General features: G+C 35.7%; 5 protein-coding genes across 8 annotated transcripts in view; 3 read left to right on the forward strand and 2 right to left on the reverse strand.

Annotated features, from left to right (window-relative positions):
- The window catches only part of LOC105110636 (ABC transporter I family member 19-like), a 2,898-nt gene extending 2,556 nt beyond the window's left edge, over positions 1–342 (reverse strand). Inside the window, exon 1 of the mRNA XM_011005727.1 lies at positions 80–342. Coding sequence (XP_011004029.1) covers positions 80–251 — 172 coding nt within the window. The 5' untranslated portion in view covers positions 252–342. The remainder of the gene's footprint in view (positions 1–79) is intronic.
- A 199-nt stretch (positions 343–541) lies between these two features.
- Positions 542–7,003, forward strand: CHR8 (chromatin remodeling 8). Of its 4 annotated transcripts, none has more exons than XM_011005731.1 (9): positions 542–724; positions 1,018–1,157; positions 1,477–2,031; positions 2,176–2,575; positions 2,817–3,690; positions 3,855–4,464; positions 4,773–5,243; positions 5,547–6,236; positions 6,772–7,003. In XM_011005731.1, exons 2-8 carry the CDS (start codon positions 1,068–1,070, stop codon positions 6,216–6,218), a joined length of 3,672 nt encoding a protein of 1,223 aa, XP_011004033.1. In that variant the 5' UTR covers positions 542–724; positions 1,018–1,067; the 3' UTR covers positions 6,219–6,236; positions 6,772–7,003. The 4 variants fall into 4 exon arrangements, with proteins under 4 accessions (XP_011004033.1, XP_011004032.1, XP_011004031.1 ...); XM_011005730.1 differs by lacking the exon at positions 6,772–7,003 and adding an exon at positions 6,439–6,759; XM_011005729.1 differs by lacking the exon at positions 6,772–7,003 and having other exon boundaries at positions 542–872; positions 5,547–6,465.
- A 2,667-nt stretch (positions 7,004–9,670) lies between these two features.
- LOC105110638 (uncharacterized protein At1g03900-like) lies at positions 9,671–11,454 on the reverse strand. The gene is made up of 3 exons (XM_011005732.1): positions 10,897–11,454; positions 10,423–10,716; positions 9,671–9,960 (listed from the first exon to the last, which is right to left on the reverse strand). The coding sequence occupies exons 1-3, from the start codon at positions 11,383–11,385 to the stop codon at positions 9,895–9,897; spliced, it is 849 nt and encodes a 282-aa protein (XP_011004034.1). The 5' UTR covers positions 11,386–11,454; the 3' UTR covers positions 9,671–9,894.
- A 143-nt stretch (positions 11,455–11,597) lies between these two features.
- On the forward strand, positions 11,598–13,452 carry NOP10 (nucleolar RNA-binding Nop10p family protein). The gene is made up of 4 exons (XM_011005733.1): positions 11,598–11,705; positions 11,846–11,910; positions 12,283–12,325; positions 12,995–13,452. Exons 2-4 carry the CDS (start codon positions 11,857–11,859, stop codon positions 13,090–13,092), a joined length of 195 nt encoding a protein of 64 aa, XP_011004035.1. The 5' UTR covers positions 11,598–11,705; positions 11,846–11,856; the 3' UTR covers positions 13,093–13,452.
- A 1,310-nt stretch (positions 13,453–14,762) lies between these two features.
- LOC105110640 (dolichyl-diphosphooligosaccharide--protein glycosyltransferase subunit 2-like) lies at positions 14,763–22,646 on the forward strand. The gene is made up of 19 exons (XM_011005734.1): positions 14,763–15,106; positions 15,433–15,625; positions 15,726–15,815; positions 16,126–16,188; positions 16,491–16,560; positions 16,949–17,013; positions 17,671–17,725; positions 18,097–18,224; positions 18,332–18,447; positions 19,034–19,103; positions 19,401–19,505; positions 19,635–19,724; positions 19,805–19,953; positions 20,141–20,252; positions 20,328–20,411; positions 21,095–21,175; positions 21,266–21,490; positions 22,043–22,165; positions 22,396–22,646. The coding sequence occupies exons 1-19, from the start codon at positions 14,955–14,957 to the stop codon at positions 22,510–22,512; spliced, it is 2,088 nt and encodes a 695-aa protein (XP_011004036.1). The 5' UTR covers positions 14,763–14,954; the 3' UTR covers positions 22,513–22,646.
- The last annotated feature ends 808 nt before the right edge of the window (positions 22,647–23,454 follow it).

Genomic DNA, 23,454 nt, shown 5'->3' on the forward strand with positions numbered 1-23,454 from the left:
TCCCTACACCACAAGAAATAGTAAGCTAAGTCTACGAATTCTTCAAAATTAGCATAAATGAGATCAAATTTTGATTTACCAGATCCGTTAGCGCCAACGAGAAGGCAACGAGATCCAGGAGAGATGTTGAGATTGAATTCGTAGAAGAGTGGATGCTGTCCTGGGTATGCGTATTGCATTCCGCATATACTGATACTGTTTTCCTTCTCATTTTCTCCTCCTCCATCTGATTGAGAAGCTTTCTCCGCCATTTTTACCTTCCTTTAGCTCTCTGCAAATGGAGGTAGTTGTAGGGGGTGGAGTGTGTCGTCGTCGTGATTATAATAATTATACACGTCTTTCTCTTGCTGTTATGGCTCACTTCGCGGCCACGAGCTAGTCCATCGGTTTGGTGGCCGTCAAGTTGGATGCACCAGTTTCTTACACGTGGTGGGTTTTCAACCCGCCACGTCCTACAAAAAATTAAGAAAAACATTTTTTCCTCTTTCCCGCAACGACGCCGGTTTAATATACATTCCATTTTTTTTTCAACTGTGAAATGAAATTCGTTTATTCTTGTCAAAGAAGGCATTTACTAGTCTAAAATTACAAAATAAAAATAAGAGAGGAGAAACAAAAGCGGAAAACCCATAGCAAGAAGCTAGAGAGAGAGACCGAGAATTAGGTTTTCTCTGATTGGTAAAAAACGAGAGAAAGATTCAAGCTGGGACTAGAAAAAGATTAGGTATGCCATCGAGTTCCTTAATTAAACATGTTTAAGAAAGAATATTGAAATTTCAGTAATCCTCTTCGGTAATCGGAGGAATTCTGGAGTGAATAACTGCAATAGAAATAAAATGCAGTGAAGTAGAGTGCACTATTTTTATTGAATCGTATGTTTATTAACTGATTCTTTTTCTTGCCGAATTTATTTTTTGTGTTTTTTGAGTATGCTGAAGATATAGTATTTAGAGAGGGATACGCGCAGTTTTTTTTTTTTTTTTTAATGGCGGAAATCGTGTTTGTTTGTGTTGGCAGGTGGCTCATTTTGATACTGTTATGGTGTTTGAGCTGTGTGAATTATAACAATGAAGTTAGATGAGGATTCCGTTTTGCTTAGTAGCTTGGGGGTCACCTCAGCGAATCCTGAAGATATTGAACGTGTTGTCTTAGAAGAGGTATGAGCTTCGGTTGTTTGTTTTTCATAGAGTGGTGCTTAGTCTGCTTGTCTTCTTCATAAGTTCTGTTTAATCGTGTTCATGATTGATGATTATGGAATGCAAGGAATGTATGGAAATATGATATAAGGAAGGTTTTAGATTGTGTTGGTTTTAGTTTCTTTGAGAACTTAATCAGACGTGTCTTAGCTCTGGACGTTTTAATGGCTACCTTGTTCCGTGTTTCTCTATTCTGTTTTAGCAATGAGGATAATATTGTAAACTATATAGTGACTATCAAAGTTTTTCAAATTGAGGAATGTTGTTTGCTGAATGGCAGGCAAGAAACAAAGCAGATAAGGGAGGGAGCACTGAGGAGGAACCTCCTGACAAGTTGGAAAACGTTGATCCATCATCTACGAACCAAGCAAAACTTTATAGTAAATTGAGGGCTGTAAAATTTGAAATAGATGCTGTTGCATCAACTGTTGAAGAAGTAACAGGTGTTGTGAGTGGCGAACACCAGACTTATGATGATGGTGGTGGAACAAAGAAAATGGACAATGGAGATGATGAAAGTGGAGTTCAGGTGTCTCCTGATGACTTCTCTCTTCAACAGGCCCTGGCAGCTGATCGGCTAAGAAGTCTGAAGAGAACTAAAGTAAAACTTGAGAAAGAGCTTTTGGAATTGCGCAAGGATGATGCTACCAAAGCTGTAGAACATGATAAACTGTTAGCAAACCTTGTGAAGGAAGATCCAAGACCGAAGAAAAAGTCAAAAAAGGTTCTGAAATCAGGGAAAAACAAGGAAAAGCAACAGAAAACAGTTTCATTCGCTGATGATGCTGATTTTGATTTGATGTTGGATGGAGCATCTTCAGGATTTGTTGAAACAGTGAGTTAAAAATAGTTTGTCTTTCCATGAATTGCACATTGAGATTTGCTGTAGGATAAGATCCTGCTAGTGGATTAATGATTTTTTCATGGTTCAATGATAAAAGCCATGAAGGCTGCTAACTTTCTGCTATTTATGTCTTAGGAAAGGGATGAATTGGTGAGGAAAGGAATATTAACTCCTTTTCATCAGCTTAAGGGCTTTGAACGTCGTCTTCAGCAACCAGGGTCATCACGTGGGAAAAATGAGTCTAATGAAGAAGACAAGACTGATGGTCTTGATTCCGATAGTGTTGTCAGAGCTGCTCATTCTATGTTAGAGGCTGCAAAAGCTCGTCCCACAACTAAACTTCTTGATTCAGAAGATCTGCCAAAGCTTGATGCACCAACTCGTCCTTTTCAGAGGCTGAAAACACCTTTGAAAGCTTGTCAGTCCCCAGAAAGAGATACAGAGAAAAGGAAGGGTTCAGAAAGGAAAAGGAAACGGCCTTTGCCTGGAAAGAAATGGAGAAAGAGTGCTTCTTGGGAAGATATGGGTGAAAGTGGTATGTACTCTATTTTCCTTTCTTAAGGCGTTAACTATGGCCATCATCAGTTTCTGAACTGTGGTAATTGTTTGGTTTGTTTCAACTGTTCATGTCTTGGTTACTTGCTGTCATCAAGCAGACAGAGCATCTCTAAAATGAAAATTTCCTGTCAAAGCATGCATCAGCTTACTCCATTATGCATAGGGTTATCTTCTTTAATGCTTTTATTCACAGTAGATTTTTTTTGGTTATTCTGCAGAAGATTCTGGGAGAAACTTGGTTACATCCATCTCTGAAGAAGACGTTGATGATGGTTATGATAATGACTCTCCTTTCATAACACTTGAAGGTGGTCTTAAAATCCCAGAAGCCATTTTCAGCAAACTCTTTGATTACCAGAAAGTAGGTGTGCAGTGGCTATGGGAATTGCATTGCCAAAGAGCAGGCGGTATTATTGGAGATGAGATGGGTCTTGGAAAGACCATCCAGGTCTTATCTTTTCTTGGGGCATTGCATTTCAGTAACATGTACAAACCAAGTATTGTTGTTTGCCCTGTCACACTCTTGAGACAATGGAAAAGGGAAGCACGAAAGTGGTACCCTAGATTTCATGTGGAGCTACTACATGATTCTGCTCAGGATGTTTCTTGCAGGTATCCTTTAAAGAAGAAGCGAGCCCGGTCTTATGAAAGTGACTGTGAGCCTGAAGATTCACTTGACAGTGATTATGAAGGAAGTATTTCATGTAGAAAGGCCAACAAATGGGATTCCTTGATAAATAGAGTTTTTGAATCTGATTCTGGGTTGCTTATTACCACTTATGAACAATTACGCTTGCTAGGAGAAAAATTACTTGACTTTGAATGGGGCTATGCAGTTCTGGATGAAGGGCACCGTATTCGGAATCCAAATGCTGAAATTACCCTGGTTTGCAAACAGCTTCAGACGGTTCATCGCATTATAATGACAGGCGCACCAATTCAAAACAAATTGACTGAATTGTGGTCTTTGTTTGATTTTGTTTTTCCTGGAAAGTTGGGGGTCTTGCCCGTATTTGAGGCAGAATTTGCTGTTCCAATCTCTGTTGGTGGTTATGCCAATGCTTCACCTCTACAAGTATCTACAGCTTACAGGTGCACATTGTTATATTTCTTAAATCTTGTAGGTGGTTCTGAGTTTTCATGAAATTCACAGATTTTCTTTATCAAATTTGTAAATTGTCCCATTTCTGAAGTGAAAAATCTAAATTTTCTGCAACAGCTAATCACTTCTTGATCCTAATTCTCTGTTGTTGCAGGTGTGCTGTGGTGCTGCGTGACTTGATCATGCCTTATCTTCTCCGGCGTATGAAGATGGATGTCAATGCACATCTTCCCAAAAAAACTGAAAATGTCCTCTTCTGTAGTCTTACTTCAGAGCAAAGATCTGTGTATAGAGCGTTTCTCGCAAGCACTGAGGTGGAAAATATACTGGATGGAAGTAGAAATTCTCTGTATGGAATAGATGTGATGCGTAAGATATGTAACCATCCTGATCTGCTTGAGAGAGAGCATTCCTATCATAATCCAGACTATGGGAATCCTGAGCGCAGTGGAAAAATGAAAGTTGTAGCCCAAGTGCTCAAGGTGTGGCAGGAGCAGGGTCACCGTGTTCTTCTGTTCACTCAAACTCAGCAAATGCTGGATATTTTTGAGAATTTTTTGAATTCTGGTGGTTATAATTACCGAAGAATGGACGGTTCAACTCCTATAAAACTGAGGATGTCCATAATAGATGAATTTAACAACTCAGGTGATGTTTTTATATTCATTCTAACTACAAAAGTTGGAGGATTAGGGACAAATCTAACTGGTGCAAACAGGGTGATTATCTTTGATCCTGATTGGAACCCCTCAACTGACATGCAGGTATTTGTGGTTAATTTTTGGTTTTAGGTATGTAGTTATTTAAGATGCATCATATAATTTGTAGCTAGCCTGCTCCATTGTTAATTATGATAACCTTAGCATTCTTTCTGAGAGTATCCTATTCAAGAAACCATTTAAATTGTAATAGTATTGATGCTTATGATATAACCATGATATTTATTTAAGTTTCTGTAAATTTTGTTCCATAACTAAGGTTATTTTGATCAACTGTGGGAATTGAATTTGAGATTCCGCTTTTCCATTGATCCACATATCTTTATACCGGGGGTGATTATTGATTTTAATAGGCCAGGGAACGTGCTTGGCGTATTGGCCAGAAAAAGGATGTCACTGTATATAGACTGATCACACGTGGAACTATTGAGGAGAAGGTATATCACCGGCAAATTTATAAGCATTTTCTTACTAATAAGATATTGAAGAACCCACAGCAGAGAAGGTTCTTTAGAGCTCGAGATATGAAGGATCTTTTCACGCTGAATGATGATGGAGAGGGTGGGTCAACTGAAACATCTAACATTTTCAGTCAGTTATCTGAAGATGTGAATGTTGTTGGTACAAAGAAAGAAAAGCTGAAGAAGCGCAAAAAAAACAAAGCCATTGCACAACATGCTGACGATACCATAGTTGACAATGAAAACAACTCTGAGATCAGAGCTTTGAGGAGGGAAGAGAAAGAAAAAGCTGATTGTAGTGATGGTGAAGTAGATGAAGAAACAAATATCTTGAAGAGTCTTTTTGATGCCAATGGGATACATGTAAGTTTCCAGCTATTTCTCCGTGATAACTTTATCCAATGATATTAATCAATACAATTGTGTTTCGAGTGACCTTTTCTACACTTTGTATGCCTTGCTTTTGCTAAAATCAGCGCTATGCTTGGCTGGAATGTGTAGATGAGAATGTTCGTATAACATGTAAATGAGTCATGTTCAGTAATTATTTGTGGATAAGCAGTATATTAGACTGCATTATGCCTATTGAAACTAAGATAGCCTTTGTGTAACATGCATTCATTTTGTTTTCCCTCGCTTTGTTTTGATCTTCATCATTTCCTTCAGAGTGCCGTGAACCATGATGTTATTATGAATGCACATGATGGAGAGAAGATGAGGCTTGAGGAACAAGCTTCTCAAGTTGCACAAAGAGCAGCAGAAGCATTACGCCAGTCTCGAATGCTCCGTAGTCGTGATAGTATATCTGTCCCAACATGGACAGGCAAATCAGGGACTGCTGGTGCACCATCATCAGTTCATCAAAAATTTGGATCAACTGTGAACTCCCAGCTGATCAAATCTTCTGATTCATCATCCAGCAATAAAACAAGCAACCTAAAAGGCATAGCAGCTGGGACTTCTGCAGGAAAAGCATTATCCTCGGCAGAACTTCTTGCCAGAATTCGGGGAAATCAAGAAAGAGCAGTTGGTGCCGGGCTTGACCAGCAGTTTGGATTTGCATCAAGTTCTGGTACCAGTGCAATGTCTGAAAATAGTGGAGCATCTAGGCCACCTCAAACTTTATCCAGTGTCCAGCCTGAAACTTTGATTCGCCAGATCTGTACATTTATACAAAGACGAGGTGGAAGTTCTGATTCATCAAGCATAGTCCAGCACTTCAAAGACAGGATACCATCGAAGGACCTGCCCTTATTCAAGAATCTTCTGAAGGAAATAGCTTCACTGAGGGAAGACGCTAATGGAAAACAATGGGTTCTTAAACCCGAATATCAATAGCAATAATTTCCCAGCCAAGTGAGTTATAGTTTCTGTTCTGGGCTTCCTCCATTTTTGCAGATGACAGCTATTTTTTGTAGAACAAAGGATATCATAAATCCCCTTTTTATTTTTTGCTTCTGTCAATTCATGGGGCGTTTTCTATAATATCGAAACCAAACCAAAAGTAAAGCGATTCTCCGTACAGTGCAACAATCATTGTAATATATCCCATTTACAGGTGAAAATAGTAGGAATTTAAGATCTCGATCATGGTCAGTCTGATCCAGCAACGGGTATCATAAAAGAAGGTTTCACGGTCCAAATTTTTCGGTGTTGTTCCTGCTGTATGGTAGAAGCACTCATTTATCTACATGCAAATCATTTTTATGTGGAGATGAAAGGGCAGTCAGAGTCTTGCAGAACAAATAACGCCCCCCCCGTCTCCGAGAATTATTCAATGGACGGCCTGTTGCCTTGATGATGCTGATTCTATTTGCATTTTTTAACGAACCTTATTGTGCTAACTAGGCTGATAAGCAGCAGGGTCGGTGACTTGGTTTTTCTTGAACAGCGTTGTTAGTAGTTTGTGCAGTGAATGCATGGTACTTCGAGAGGGGCAATCAAGCTTGACTGTTCACCGAGGAATACAATCAAATTTATGACGATCTCAACCATAAGCTTTGGACAAAATCAAGTGGCTTGCTGGATGGGTTGACCCTGAGTTAATTCAAGCCTTGAGCCGAGTCCCATGTCAAAAGGTTATCTTGCTAGCCAGGCGTATAACACTGCTCTCCTCAGGTTTTTGCCTTTACCTCTTCATCTCTATTCAGAGTGCAACTGAAAGCCACCAAGCAGTGGTTTCAGTCACCGTTTGTGTTTGTTTTTGCTGTGTGAAAATGATTTTTTTTCGAAATTTAGTTAAAAATAAAATTAAAAAATAATAAAAAATATTATTTTAATATATTTTTAAATAAAACACTTTTAAAAAATAATTATAATTGACTGAAAATAAACAATTCTCAATAATACGAGCCCAGCCCATCTAATGGTCCTGGATTACTGATCAAGACAACACAGGAAACAAATCAATACGGGGAAGGAATCATTGGAAATCCTGCAAATATGGCTGAAGCGTGCGGGTGAAGAATGCTTGGCAGTTGGTAGGGACCCACTGATTATGGTCATATATATATATATATATATATATAAAAGTTGTGTGTCAAGTAACATTAATCTCAGAGACAAACACAGTAATATTCAACCTCTAGCTTTTAATCTCAAATCAAACATAATTTAACAAGAAAATTACTATTGCAATATATCTTCTTTGTTGAGTTTATCTTTAAATCTTCTTTCAGGAAAAAAGTTATTTCCTTGTAATTTTCTTATAATCTTCCTCTTAACATATTAAGTTATTAATTTTCTCACAAATTCAAATGCAACCAGTATTATTCTCTAATTGAAAGACGAAGTTATGAAAAATTGCAGCTATCATTTTTTAACTAGAAGGAAGTATATTTCTCCTCCTCCTTTTAACTTTATGATCATGTAGAGTCTTAACTTTATGAATATGTAGAGTCTTAGGATATGTTTGTTCTGAAAAATAGTTTTTGAGAAATTATTTTTAAAATTTTTTTGTATTTATTTGTCATTAAAAAAATTGGTAAACAAAAAATATTTTTTGGTTAACGGAAAACACTTTTTAGTTAATGGAAAACATTTTTTGGTCACCGAAAAATATTTTTCAGTTAAAAAAAAATTTGACTTGGTTTTTAGAAAAATATTTTTCTTTTTAGCTGTGTTTGTTTTCCGAAAAGTGGTCTCCGGGAAAATACTTTCCAAACTTTCTTGTGTTTGTTTTTCAGAAAGTGATTTCGGGGAAATCACTTTTTAAATTTTCTTATGTTTGTTTGTTGTTAGAAAAGTTGATAAACGGAAAATATTTTTCAATCAAAGGAAAATTTGGCTTGGTTTTCAGGAAAGTGTTTTCCTGAAAAATTTAGAAATTTCATTATTTGCTGATTATATCAAATTTGATCCTCAAACTTTTGATTGCTATATATATTTTGTTTTGAATATTTATTTTTCAATTTTAATTTTTATATTAACTTTGATCCTCATTTTTATAATTGTTATTTGCTTTCTCCTATTATTTTTTTTATTAAAATTTTTTATCTATTAAATTTGGCCTTCATTCTTTTGATTGTTACTTATTTTATTTGAAATACTTTATAAAATGTTAATTATTATTATTTTAATTTCTTTATTTTTTTTTAGATTTAATCTTTATTATTTTGATTATTATTTATTTTATTTGAGATAATTTATGAATTTTTTTTGCAATTTCATTATTATTCAATTTATTAATTTATAAAATTTATTTCTCATTATTTTAATAAACTTGAAAAAAAATAAAACATTAATAAATTATTTTCCAGTTCATTTTCCATAACATAACTCAGAAATATTTTATAATTCATTTTCCATAACACTACTAACAACACTAGGAAATATTTTATAATTCATTTTCCATAACACTACTAAATATCGTAAAATAATTTACTTTTCAAGAATTTATTTTTTCTATAATTCACTTTTCAAAAATTTATTTTCTTTTAAATTTATTTTTTTTAAAAAAAAAATTTCTACAAACAAACAAAACCTTAATACATGCTTCTTAGAGTTTCACAGTCGGCTGTTCATCACTTTTATAAAGTGACATGGAGTCTAAGCTAAACTCTCCAGTTAACGACTCTTATACTTCCATAAAATAATTCTTTTTGGGTTTTTAGATCTATATTTTTTAGGCACCAAATTGTTTTTTTCTTAATATATTTGAGAATCTATAGTCTGATATTTTCAAGCTATATATTTTAATTATTTAAGCAAAATAATTTTTTCTACAACTTCCAGGGGCTTTTCTTATAAAATAAAATTCAGTATTTTAAGATTTTAGAAGATAATTTAGATGGTACATAAACAAGTGAACTTATCTGAAAAGACAACAAAAAAAAAAAAAAGGAAAACATTCTAAGATGAGCTTGCTGATAAAAAGAAAACCTTGTGTAATTAAACTTCCTAAATTGCATGTGTCAAGCGAACTTATACCATCATAGATCATTAAAAAAATATATTTAAACCCTATGCAACTAGTCAATCTACTCGGTCTCTCAAAAAACTAAAAAACCAAGTTAATGATTTGAGGTTTGATGATATGAATGGGGCTGGAGAAACGTGCAACTTAAAATTGGCAAGGAAGTTTCGGAAGCCTACTTAAATTCCAAACTTGCTCCTCCATCTGACCTCTCCTAAATCCTCATATTTCTTAGCACTTAGCAGCGTTTAAGGTTTTGATTGATACGTCTAGCTGCCGAGGACTACTGTGCGAAACATGTGCAGTAGCTCAGGGGAAGAAAAAAGACAGATGAACCATATTTGGTCGTCAGTACACATCAGACAGCCAGAACGATAGAGACACAAAACTTTTCTCTATTATGTAGAAATAAGAACTCAATCCATGTATGAAGAAGAGAAGCATTTGATACATTTCATATAACATTATTTTGCACACATGATGGTATTTGGTAGCTCCTGCTTGCTGACATTTCTCAATTTCGTCGTTCATTTTTTCAGCTTTTACAAAAAAACACATAAAACGAATGCCTTTATCATGCTCAACAAACCTCCAACACAATCAGAAAGCAGCCCATCCTGATGCAGTTGTCTTGGTTGATCCTGATGTTGTTGAAGGAAGATTTCTCTGCAGATGCAGAACAGCAAAGGAACTATATAACGTATGTGCATCAACTGACGAAGACAGTGTACATTTAATTGAAGTGCTTAACAGAGATTGGATGCATTGTGGTATTTGCGTTCTCACATGCTCAGAACGGGGAAAAACGACAAATGTAGTTAAGTAGAAGTAGATTTGCCTCATTTCATTTAAGAGTCCACCAGGATCTCAGAAAGTAACTTGTAATCAGTTTATTATTATGACCTTACTATCCTGGCTACAGTTCAGAAAAGTTTATTCACATATCACAGTACCGATAATCAACAGGGGAACATAAGTCCAGGACCTTATCAAACACAGATCTTCAGAACAACTGTCATGTTTTCACATTTCTAAAGAACTCATTGATCAACATTAGCTAGCGTAGCATTTCAAATACATAACGCAATCTTCAAGAACACAAACAGGATATTCGGAAAGCAGACATACCTCAAGCGGAGACAAATCTGATAATGAATCAGTAGACCATCGAGTAGATTCCTTGGGTGGTACTTTAAGACCAATTCCACCATGATTCCCTGCCGTCATTCGAGAAGCAGCTGGATCATTGGGTGGTGGTGGAAGCGGAGACCTTAGTTTCCCCACTCCAGTTGGTGGCGGTGCAATTGCTAAAGGTTTAGGCTTTCCAGTTGTTGAAACCCCTCCAGACAGCCCTGCAGCTGATAGCATTCCAGCTCCAGCAGATGGCTTAGGCTTCACATTGATTCTTATAGTCTCCCCTTCCTATAATCCAAAACTATGGATCTTTAATCCCATAAAACAAACATAACAATTCAATAATCACCCCTAACTAACCTAACTAAAATGCCACTAATCTACCAAAAAAATCAAACCACAATCATCACAATTCAAGCATTATAGAAAAATTAAAAATAAAAAGATCAACTTTTTTTTGTTAATTACCTTTAATCTTTGATTAACGGCAGGATGAATATCAATATGAGCATCACTCTCACTCGTTTCGCCACTCTCTTTCTCATTTTCTCGTCTCACGTACTTCTCGTGATCCGATAACGCCACATTAAAATCAAACGCTTCATTTCTCTCTGTAAACCCTAGACCAACAAACGCGTGCTTACCTCTCCCGTCCTCGATTTTAAGTACGAAATACCGGGACGAGTCGAGGACTGTCTCGACGGAGTTCTCGCGCTGTCCAGGGTTAAAGAAACAAGCAGCAAATAGCTCACCAGAGTTCGGATCTTCTAATCGGATCTCGCACCGTTCTTTGCAGGACACAACTCGAAGCCTTCCAGACCAGATCTTGTCGGATTGTAACCATTCTCCGCATTTGTAGCCTCCGGCAGTGGAACGAGGGGGTATTTTGTAAACGGAAACCTCGCGAACCACCAGGAGGGTGTGCTCGAACGACTCGTCGTCTTCCTCGAACGACATTTTCGCCGTTGTTGCTTTGGTATTGACGGAGTTTTTTATATTAGTTTTTAGGCGAAATGCTGAGAGATTTTAAGCTTTGAAAGGTTGCTGGACCCTTAATTCGAAGCGTTATTACTGATTTGCCCTTTGTCTCCGTATTAATAGCTTTACGCGTAAAAGCTTTGCCGGCCTGATTGGATAAGCCCAACTGTCCAACTGATATGGGCCTGGGCTGTGACTTTATATAATAAGGTCAGAAAACCTCGTCCCTCTCTTTTAACAATCATCTCTTTCGAAGCTAGGAGGCTGTTTCTAAACCCTTGCAGGAAGAGCCGAGAGAGGTATGGTCATGACATGGGTTCTCTAGTTTTGACTCTGCAATGGGTTTTATTTTCTTGGGAAATTTTTGTTTCAAGTTTAAATTATGTTTTGTGGATTTTTGTAAATCTGAACACGTTGTGATTTTGACTTTGTTGTTCAGGAGTTGCTACAATGTATCTTCAGTTTTATATAAACGATAATGGTGACAAAGTCTACACCACCAAGGTATGAAATTCTTAGTGGTTTAAATAGTGAAATAAGCAAGACTGAAGGGTTAAACTGGAAGTCTATATCTTTGGAAATTTTATGTATTCTTAAGTTTTACGTTTTTTGTATTGGAAAGTAATGGAACTTGGTGTTCGTTGTTTGAAGCCTGCTGCTTGTGATACTGTTAGGTGAAATTTTGAGAAAATTTCTTCCTTTTTCTCCCCTTTTGTTGCCTAGTTAGTAATAGGGTGGCGGCTTGCGTTTCTGCCAACGCTGGCTTCCATTATATTGGATCTTTGCGAAAATCATGTGTGGACTTCTGAAGTTATAGTCTTTATTTTCTCCTGTTGTTTCTTGTATTTTTGTTGAGTTGCCTTTTCTTTTGTGCAGAAAGAATCACCATTGGGGTTGCCTACTGAATCTGCTCACCCAGGTAATAAATTTGTGTCAATTTCACAAATGGATGTTTGTCTAGGTGGTGGTGGTCATTTGTTTTCATCCCTTGTTTCCTCATTTCTGCATATTCTAGGCATGGGTATTTCTTTCTTTCTTTCTATTTTTTTTTAATTTAAAACAGTAGTACTCTCTGTTTTATGAATTCTACATTTCAATAATACCAGAGGTAAAAATGTAAACGTTATGTAACTGGAAGAAGCTCTCAGGGCTAATTGCTTTGTGTTATTCGAAGTCACATTTTCAGATGTGCTGCTTTGGAAATCGTTTCCCAAATTCACATCTACTATTGTTTTTGCAAGTCAAATTATTTTTACAATGTCACAACTGGTTTTAGTCCTGATAAAATTTCTTTAAAGGTTTGTGTTTGCATGTATCAAATGATTTTGGATTTGATCAATGCGTCCGGCTGAGTGGTGACTAGATAAATTGGTTCAAAGATGCATGCAGTGACTTTTCTGTATTGCCTCACGAATGTGAACTGTTATGGCCTGCCTATATGCTTTATTCTAGAATTTTACAGACAAAAAGACTGTACATATATTGAGCTTGATCATCACTTCTGGATAACCCTCTCCTATCTCTATTTAGCTAGTACATTGTATACAAATTTCACTTGTTAGTGAGCTTTTCCATTTTCAAATTGCAGCTCGCTTCTCCCCCGATGACAAATACTCAAGGCAAAGAGTTCTTTTGAAGAAGCGCTTTGGATTGTTGCCAACCCAACAGTCACCTCTGAAGTACTAAGATTATTGCGAGCATCTAGTTTTCCCTCGTGGAGTGTTTGAAGTTGGAGCTTTCCTTTGCGGATGCTGAAGGTTGCTCTAGCTTTCCATCTTTCTTTGGTTGCTGAATGTAGGTTATTTGCCACCCTATGGTAGCAGAAATGGATGTAGACTCTACTCATAGATAGAAAAAAAAGAAAAACGTCTAAGTGGATCTTTTGTGAAACCATGAGATGCTAACAATATTTCCTGGATTTGATCGACTTTTACTGCTAAAAGACACGCTCGCCTTCCTATAGTTGCACGCATGGATGGAAGCCTGGTGGTATGAACACCATTTTGTCTTCTAAGCTTTCACCATCTATAAACCTCTTTCATAATATTTCTCTTTCTCACCAAGGCAATGACGTGCTTTTTTTCATATTATGGGCTGTTTGTGTTTTCATTTGCTGTTGAAACTGCATGTTTTTGGTGTGTTTTTGTACCATGTATTTTTTTTTAATTATTTTTTTGTTTAAAATATTATTTTTTTGTGTTTTTATATTATTTTAATGTATTAATATTAATAATAATTTTTAAAACATAAATTTTATTTATTTTAATATATTTCTAAGTAAAAAATTACTTTAAATTGTATTGTTTTTCTTGTGTTTAAAATTGGATGTTATGAATTAAAAAAAATAATTATATTTTTAGATTATTTTAATATAACAATTTTAAAAATTAAAAAATATTATTTTAATATATTTTCAAATAATTTTTTAAAAAAAAATTAGAAGCTTGACCTTTGGCCACTTGGATTCCCCATGGCCACCTAAGCTTGTGTCAATGCCCCAGACTTCACCCTTTCGATGCATGGTGGGTTTTGTAGTGTATTAAAAACCGAATTTTGGGAGCAGCGGCAATTTGTTTTACTTCTTCCATGAGAAGTTGATTCAAGATTATTTTGATATTCCACGTAACATGTTTTTTAAAAATATTTATTATTTAAAAATATGTAAAAATAATAATTTTTTATATTAATGTAGTAAAATTATTAAAAAAACATTAATTTAATATTTTCTCGAAATAAAAATACTTCTAAAACAAGAAATGCAATATCAAATGTTCACCCAATCAAGTTATTCACCGGTTACATGATTTGACCATACTTGAATTGAATTTATTTTATAATTATTATTCACTTGTTACGTGATTTGATCCATAAATCTATGACATTGATTAATGATTTAAAATATTAAATAAGTTGGTTTTATTATGTTTGAGATTATAATATAAAATAATTTTTTATTTGAAAATATATTGAAATTATTAATTTTTATTGTTAATATCAATAAATTAAAATTATATAAAAAAACAAAAAAACATTACCTTAATCCTTTTTAATCCAGAAATACTTTTAGTAGCCCTAGCAGTCCCCCGCCTCTTTATTTGGGCCTTCTCCGAAAAATTATCTCGATCTCTTTTTTTATCTCCTAGGCTTGCACTGGGCTCCATACAGGTTAATTGAATACCCAAAACGCCCGAAGGCCACCCACCAATGGTGACTCATCTTGCCACACAACGCCCTCTGATTGGACAAGATCAGCCAGGTGGCAACACTTGATACGCCACATCTACTCAACCCTCACTCTACTCGACTTGATACGCCACGTGGTATTCATGAGATATTCATGGGCACTTTCGGAACCAAGTGAAAAAATAAGGTCCCCCGTCCCGAGTGAGAGAGTAGAGGAGAGAAGAGAGGGCGGAGACTTCTACAGTCCACGCACCCGCAGACTCAAACCGCTTAAGATTTTTATACACAGATGCGAGTGTCAATGTCTCTATAACACAATTTATTTATTTTAAAAGTAGTTTTGGTTTAATTTTTATCGCACAAAAATGGCAAGAAATCTTGGAAGATTTCTGGTTTTGATCGCTGCGACATTGATCTACTCATCCGCCCTCGCTTCTTATATCTTTCAACCGATCTCCGATTCACACCGATCTGCTGCTTTAGAGCTCTTCAATCCTCTTGGTGGATCTTCTCCCAGGTTTTCAAAAACCCATATGATCCTCTCAATTTCTTATTTTGTTGATTAATTAGAGTAACAGGATTTGATTTTCATGAGATATCAAAATTCTACTAATTACTGAATTTAAGCTTTCCTTTGTTCATTTGCTATATGGGATCTGGTTAGTCTATAGAAGTAATAGAACTGAAATTGGTTGTTACGGCTGTTTGGATAATGAGAGAATGGTAAAAGTTGCCTCTTGTGGTAATCCTTGTTGGTGTTTGCACTTGCCTGTGTTCGTTTACATTTTCGTGTCGGCCTAAGCAAGAAAGAGTGATCTGACTGGATGTAGTGTGTGCTACCAGCGTAGAAGAAACATACGAGGAACTTAGGACGTTTGAGGTTCTTGGAATTGATAAAAGGTCTGATATCAGCACAGCTGCTTGCCAGTCTGTATCGGAAATCCATGGGTCGTCGTCTTCTACTTTGAAGGATTTATTCTACGCCTTAAAAGTCAACGGAATATTAAAGTGTGACATCAAAGAGGATGTGTTTGAGGTAGCGTTTTGTTCTGTGTTGTTTTTTTATTTCAAAGGTATTAACTTTATGTGACAACTTGCTAACAATGTGTGATGATGGGTTAATTTCTCTCTTAAAGGGTGTTGCTTCAAGGCTACAAGCTGCTGTCAGTGGTGCAAGTGCTTTGCTTGATTTCTACTATTCTGTGGGAGGTTTAGCTCTTATCAAGGTAATTAATATATATAAACACCTTTAGATGTTATGGGTTTCGAGCTTGATTCTCATTTTTTATGCATTTCTAATTTGGGAATTATTCTTTTCTTTCTACAATGCAAGGGAGAGGTAATTAGTGATAAGTTTTAGGTTGAAACTTTTGTAAGCAGATTTTGTCTGAAATCATGAAATTTCAGCAGTGTTAATTGCTAGGTATTTATTTACTCAACTTCCTGAAAGAGAATACGATTTTCAAGCTGTGTCATGTAGCATAAGCCTTGCCAGTTTTTTACTAAAGCTTGAAGCTGATATTTTTCTCAATGCAGGGTCAAACTTCGAAAGATGATCTTTATCTTGCTGATGCTGAAGGAGTTTTTCAGTCCATCAAGGTTCATTATTACTTGGAGTTATTGTTAGAGTGAAGATTTGAACTTGATAGTGGACTGTTGTATGAGTGTGAAAAAAATAACTCATTAGTGGACCACCCTTGCCAGGAACTCTCCCACATTGAGCAGGGCCCTTTTGGGACTAGTTGCTGATGTGGTCAGAGTTGGTGGGTGTGTAGGTCCAGACTGGTCTGCTTAGAAGTTTATTTCACAATGTTTTGGTTGGCGTTTGGTTTGAATTTTCTTTTCCTACTTCAAATACAATTTTCGGCACATGTAATGGTTGACTCGCTAATTATTGGCAGGCACTGAGCCAGAGTGATGGAAGATGGCGCTATAATTCTAATAATCCAGAGTCTAGCACCTTTGCTGCTGGTATGTTCTTTAAGTGTTTTGTACACCACAATGACTTTTCTAGCGCCTGTGCCCTGTCATATATATTCTATGCTTTTCTTGCAAGGGGATATGCAATTATCACATTAACACTTGGAAACGACATAAATACTTGCTCCAGTTTTGTTTTTATAATTATCTAAGCATAAATTTGTGGACACAACTAAGGATGTGTGCTTAGAAATAGTAAAGCGCAAGGAGTTTGGAACATCGTGAAAATGGGAAGGAAAGAATTGAATGGAGAGTGTATCATATTTTACATTAAATGATTAAATTATGCTGTATTGCTGAAATTAGCACTCTAAGCCATGCTAATTCTTCCACCTTCATTGGCTTATATATCCATTTGCTTGATCATGTTTCTTTTCAGGTCTAGCACTTGAAGCACTTGCTGGTATTGTCTCATTATCATCTTCCGAGATAGATCAATCTCTGGTAATTTGGAAGTTTTGCTGACTTTGCCCCAATAGAACTTTTAGTTTTTTCTTGATCCTTAAAATATCACCAATGTTTCTCTTATATTTAGAAAAAGGACACGTCCTGTTTATTTCATTATCAGCATCAAACATGTTGGTATCTGGTGATTTTATGTTACTCCATAATTAGCTATTGTAGGTGAAATAGGTTATATGATTGTTTTTTTCTTAAAGCATATGCTTATTGGTGATTTTTAGTCTACATTCTTTTTCTGAGCTGTATTTTTCCTCTTTATTTTATTTTTCAAGTTTTTGCATAGTCTATATTAGTTTGTTTATTGCTAGTGCTTCAGGTTATGTAGCAGATTTATGTCTGCTATAGATCCTGCATTTTGAGAATGCACCCATAGCTTAGCCTATCCAGATTTTGATATAGCATTTCCTTTTAGAAACATAGCTACAATTTCCCATTTCATAGAACTTTCTTTTATGCTATGTAATCCACTTTTCCTTGTGGGCGTATCTAATTGTATAAACTTATATTAACAATTTTCTGGTTATGATGAGGGTTTTTGTTTCTATTTATAATATATGATATCTTCCAATATACTTGTTGCTGCTGTCTTGTGGTGTTCATTGTAATATGTTGTTTGTGACATTTGCTTACCATGGGCAGATCAGCACAACTAAAAATGATATATCGAAGCTGTTTGACAGCATTGAGAAGTATGGTATGCATCTCTCTCTCTCTCTCTCGCGCTCACGCTGGTACATTATAATTTTTTGGTGCTTATGCACCAAAACAATTTCTTAGTATGGTGGCAATTGTGTTTCTATTCTTTTAAATTTCTGTCGATACTTTTACTCTCATCTACATAATATTTATCTTGCTTATGCCAGAACTTTTAACTCTACTGATATTAAGTTGTCAAGAAACAGTTTGGTAATCTATCATGTCTTAATTTGGCAAAAATTAAATCCTTTCTAACATGAAGGAACTTCACCAGCTTTACATGTAGGCCATGTTTCATTCACCTAGCTGCCAGCTGCTATTTTATGCTACACCAGAACTTACTTACTTAGCTGCAACTCTTTATTGTAGATGATGGGGCCTTTTACTTTGATGAGAAGCTGGTTGGTGCACGTGAACATCAAGGTGCTCTTTCAACTACATCCTCTGTTGTTAGAGGACTGACAGCATTTGCAGCTGTGACTTCAGGAAGCTTGAATGTGAGTTAGGTTTGTTGGTGTTGCTGGTCTTTGTACTGGTAATTCTCTATCACAAAAGGAGTTTAATGCTCTTTTCTTTGCTTGCTTTATTCTTTTTTGATTTTCAGCTTCCAAGTGGCAAAATATTGGGTTTGGCAAAATTTTTCCTCGCCATTGGAATTCCAGGTGATGCCAAAGACTTGTTCAACCAAGTAGATTCCCTGGCTTTCCTAGAGAGCAACACGTGAGTGTGTTCTTTACTTCATTCTGATTATCTTTTTTCATTTTATATTTATGTTATGTAAAACTCATTTTGATAGTTGTTTTCCTGATATAAAGAACTCTGTAATATGTGATTGTTCTTTTAAAAGAAAACAAATTTCCAGTGACAGCAGTTTCAGAAAAAGCAAGATTTTATGGAATAATCCTTTTTCATTAGTGTATTTTTCTTGAACATAATAGAAAGCGTCAAAATGAGAGCATCAGTTTGGTGCTCGAAGAAAATGTGCTGTTTTCATGAAAAACTTTTGAAGTTTGTTTCATTAGCTGCTGGCTGTCTTTTGCAGCTAGGAGCAGAAGTTTGTCTTTAAAGAAAAAATTTAAGGCCTTATATATACTTGAACATTGTTGTTATTTTGCTGTGTTTGTGGGCTACTGTTCCTCCGTTTTATATGTTTTCCTTTTTCTCTTTTGGTTGAGAAAAGCAACAAGTAGAATAACTGATGAGGCAACTGGTTTAATATTAAGTGCTGAATTTACTGAAGAAGCTTGCAAGTAACTTCCTTATTGTTTTATTTTTTCAATTATGACACTTTTGGTTCCTGGTGCAGGGTTTCCATTCCACTGATTCTATCTCTTCCAGCCACAGTTCTTTCATTGACTAAGAAGGATGCGCTTAAGGTGTGTTGCTGTGTGCATGATAAGTATTTTTTTTGTGTTTGTGTCTATATGTGCGGTTGTGTGCATTCAAGTTATACACTTTGGTTATCTCATATTTGCTTGACTAATATTATTTCCTTCATCTTGTTTCTTACTGTATTCTGGCTATTTTGGGAATAAGCTAAAATTGTTAATGATATTATTTGCATATCCTATGCATTTCCTGGGATTTGCATGATTACGAAGTTTTTGCACACCTTGAACCTCTTCCTTTTACAAAATCTTATTCAAATTGACTTTCCATGTAAATATAACCAGGTTAAGGTGAATACTGTGCTTGGTTCAAATGCACCTCCTTTGACAGTGAATCTTCTACGAGTTTTCAGATCTGGTTCAAAGGATACTTTGTTAACTGGGAGTCAGGTACACCTTTTTCCACATTTTGTACCTTGTTGAGTGCATTTTGATTCTATTGTCTACCTTTTCGGTATTGTAGCCTGCCCAATCAATTTGGTGATTTTCTGGATGACCAATATTAATTATGTGATATAGGAACTCAAGTTTGACCCTGAAAACGCTGTCTATACCTTGGATGCTTTGCCAAAGAGTGTTGATGTTGGAAAATACACTTTTGTTTTTGAGGTATCCTTGTTTCTTTGATGCATAAATGCTGCCTTTCATCTTTCTATACACCCATATATGACAAGCCCAAATTCTCGCAGACTGTGCTTCATGATTCAGACCACAAAAACTTATATGCTACTGGAGGCCAAACTCGGATTCCAATATATGTGACTGGAGTTATCGAAGTTGACAGTGCAGAAATTGCAGTGCTTGATAGTGATCTTGGGAGCATAGAAACCAAGAAGAAGTATGTTTTTAACATCTCCCAGTTACAAGACTGGGTGCTTATTAACTGATGCCATGTTGGATGCTTGTCTTTGTGACCATTTTTGGGATGTGTTTAAATTTTTATTTACAATACTCATCTCTGCTTTACCGAGTTTGAACTTTATGACATTAGTTCGAGTATGATTCTAGTTCATGGATCCATGCAGGATAGATTTAGCTGGAGAAAATACTGTATCATTATCTGCAAACCACCTTCAGAAGCTGCGCCTCTCTTTTCAGTTGTCTACTCCTCTTGATCATGCATTTAAGCCACATCAGGTTTGTAATTCTGCTTGTCTTCCTCTAGAATCGATATCTCTGTGATTTAGTTATTCAGAGTTTTTTGGCTACCAGGCAATTCTAAAATTGACGCATGAGACTAAGGTTGAGCATATCTTTTTGATGGGGAGCTCTGGAAAACAGTTTGAGATTATTCTTGTAAGTTCCTTCTGCAATGTTTTGCTCCCCCTTGTTCCTCACTCATGGATGGGTTTTTGCAACTTTATAGTTTAAGAACAAAATCTATCATATATACACAAATGTGGACTTTTGGGTTTCTCATTGAATTCAAATTTGGCTGGTGACTATTGTCAACAATCAATTAACTTGGTTGTTAGTGATTCATTTTCCATCTTCAATTTGTGCATTGCTAACCAATTTCCCTCTTACCTGAAATGAAGTTAATTTTGTTATCACATGGTATAGACTGAATAAAGTAAGTTTTATGAATCAGGAATTGAATACTGGTCCAGAGACATGCACACTATTGAATATCTACTAGAAATAAAACTGAATATTTTTTCAATGAAATTACTGTTCAATATTTGCTTAACAATCGTGTATTGTTTTAAGTTTCACAATGAAAATGGCTCTTTATGTTATGTTTAAATGAATAAACCTCCAGCTGAAGTAGTTTGAGTGGCAGTCAGTTTAAGCCTCTCTTGCTGGACATTATAATGTTTATGCACATGCCAATATTTGTTACTATCTTTTCAAATGCTCCTGCTGTGCATCAGTGTTGATTGCTTGGAAACAGACTCACTAGAACATATCATTCAACCATCCATTTCTGTGTCTTTTGAACTTTTGTTATTTTCCTCATATTTGGCAACGTCTTGCAGGATTTCCTTGGACTGGTTGAGAAATTTTTCTATTTATCAGGGAGATATAATGTTCAACTCGCTGTGGGTGATGCTGTTATGGTAGGCTTGATTTTGCTTTCAAAGTTTTTATTTTTTGTATGGGTTATGCAACATGAGCATTATACAATTTGTTTTGTTCGTCTTCATCAGGAGAACTCTTTCTTAAAGGCTATTGGTCACATTGACCTGGATCTACCCGAACCACCTGAGAAGGCACCACAGCCTCCAGCACAGCCTCTTGATCCAAACTTGATATATGGTCCTAAAGCAGAGATAGCTCACATCTTCAGGGTTGCTGAAAAGCTTCCACCTAAGGAGCTTTCTCTTACTTTCTTGGGTCTTACACTTTTGCCATTTCTTGGATTCTTACTTGGGGTGAGTATTATATTATGTATCTGTCAGAAATTCTGAAAACTTGAGCATTAACATTATTTCTCTCTTTTGAGGTCAATGATGTCTGGAATTGATTGAAATTGAACCTTCTTAGTTAGCATTATAATTCATTGGCTCTTTCTGAATTGTCTCACCTTTGGATGCCCCATATAGCACTTCTAGTATTATTGAGGTTTGTCCATGGATTTGAATGCTAATGTTGGAAAGATCTTTTGATCTGTGTTAATGTTGACACTGCTAGCGTACATGTGTTTGATTGAAGTTTCGGGTTGAAATTGCTTAGCTGAACTTGTTGGGATAGAATTTTATTGGTGGAACTTGCCAAGTGACCTCGGGAGTTTAGACTACCCCTTTCTATTTATTAGGACAGGAAGTGCTATTGCACATTGCATTAATGGACATAGTCAGCATTTCAAGTGCTCTGTCATTCTTTTTGCCTAGTTTTCTCGCGTCATCATCTCATCCCTATTAATGGGGACAACATAGGGAATGGGAATGAGTGGCATATGTTAACATGCGTTTTCCTTTTGACAGCTATTGCGTTTAGGGGTGAACTTGAAGAACTTCCCTTCCTCATCTGTTCCCGCCATGTTCGCTGCCCTCTTCCATCTTGGCATAGCAGCAGTTTTGTTGCTCTACGTGCTTTTCTGGCTGAAGGTCAGTTTCCCACTTCGTTCTTTTTGTTCACCTCTATTTGATAAATTTGTGATTCCTGCAAGATTTCCAGGGCTTGTATTCACCCATGTTTGATATGCAGCTTTCGATTGTTTGCTAGGATATTAGTTTATTTTGCTTCTATTCAATGAGAAAATTTGGATTGCTAGAGTATTTGTGGTGTTAAGAGGAATTTACACTTCTTTTTGCTTGTCTTTTTTTAATTTGAGCAGTTGGATCTATTCACAACACTGAAAGCACTTTGTTTCTTGGGAGCTTTCCTGATGTTTGTTGGACACAGAATCCTTTCTCACCTGGCCTCATCATCATCCAAGTTGAAATCTGCCTGAGTAGGAGAGAATTTCCTGTTTCAAAACAATTAGACATTGACCCAATTTTGTAGGGGATGTAAACTATTGAGTATGTTATACCTGTTAAGACTTCCGGCACGCAATGAAAAAGGGTTTATCTATGTTTTGGGTTTTTCTCCTTTCACTGCTTGAACCACACCGCACTGTCTTTCTGTTGCTGGTCCGTCAGCTGGTTTGTTAACAGCGTTTACTTAGGTCAGCCATGATGAATATTACCAAGATGAAATTCCTTTGTTTAGATTCTGGTAATATAATCCTTTATTTCAGTTAAAACGACCACCTGTGTTCATGTACGTATTCACAATTCCATCAGATATTTTTGTGGTGATTTTCAATGATAGTTACAAGGGCTGATAACTAGGGATTGACTTGGTTCAAGCCTGGGTTGTGGTTGTGTTGCGGTGGGTTAATTAAGATGGTGTTTGGAAGTGTGGTCCTCTATTTTTCAAAATGTTTTTTTTTTAAATTAATTTTAATATTAGTACATTAATTGGATATGAATATATTAAAAAATATTTATGTAAAATTAATTTTTTTTTAATTTTTTTGAAAGTATTTTAAAACAGGAAATCAAATAAGTGTTAAGATTAGCGAATCATGATATCAATTTAAAAATAATCATGATATCAATTTAAAAATAAAATGTAGGTTATTAGATTGATCTATTAAACCTCTATTATGTTGATCTATTGTGCTAAATAGAAGTTGTATTGTTCTTAAAAATATTTTTTTACTTGAAAATAATTAAAATAATATATATATTTATTTGATATTATTACATTAAAATTACAAGAAACCATTTAAAAAAGTATTAATTTGATATTTTTTAAGTTAAATGTATTTTTAAAACTCATTTAATCACAGTTTTAAATGCAAAAATAAACTGCGATGTCAAGCCCCTTCCCCAGTCTACAAGATATT

Source organism: Populus euphratica, unplaced genomic scaffold, assembly GCF_000495115.2.
Source record: "Populus euphratica unplaced genomic scaffold, PopEup_1.0 scaffold255.1, whole genome shotgun sequence".
Classification (NCBI taxonomy): Eukaryota; Viridiplantae; Streptophyta; class Magnoliopsida; order Malpighiales; family Salicaceae; genus Populus; species Populus euphratica.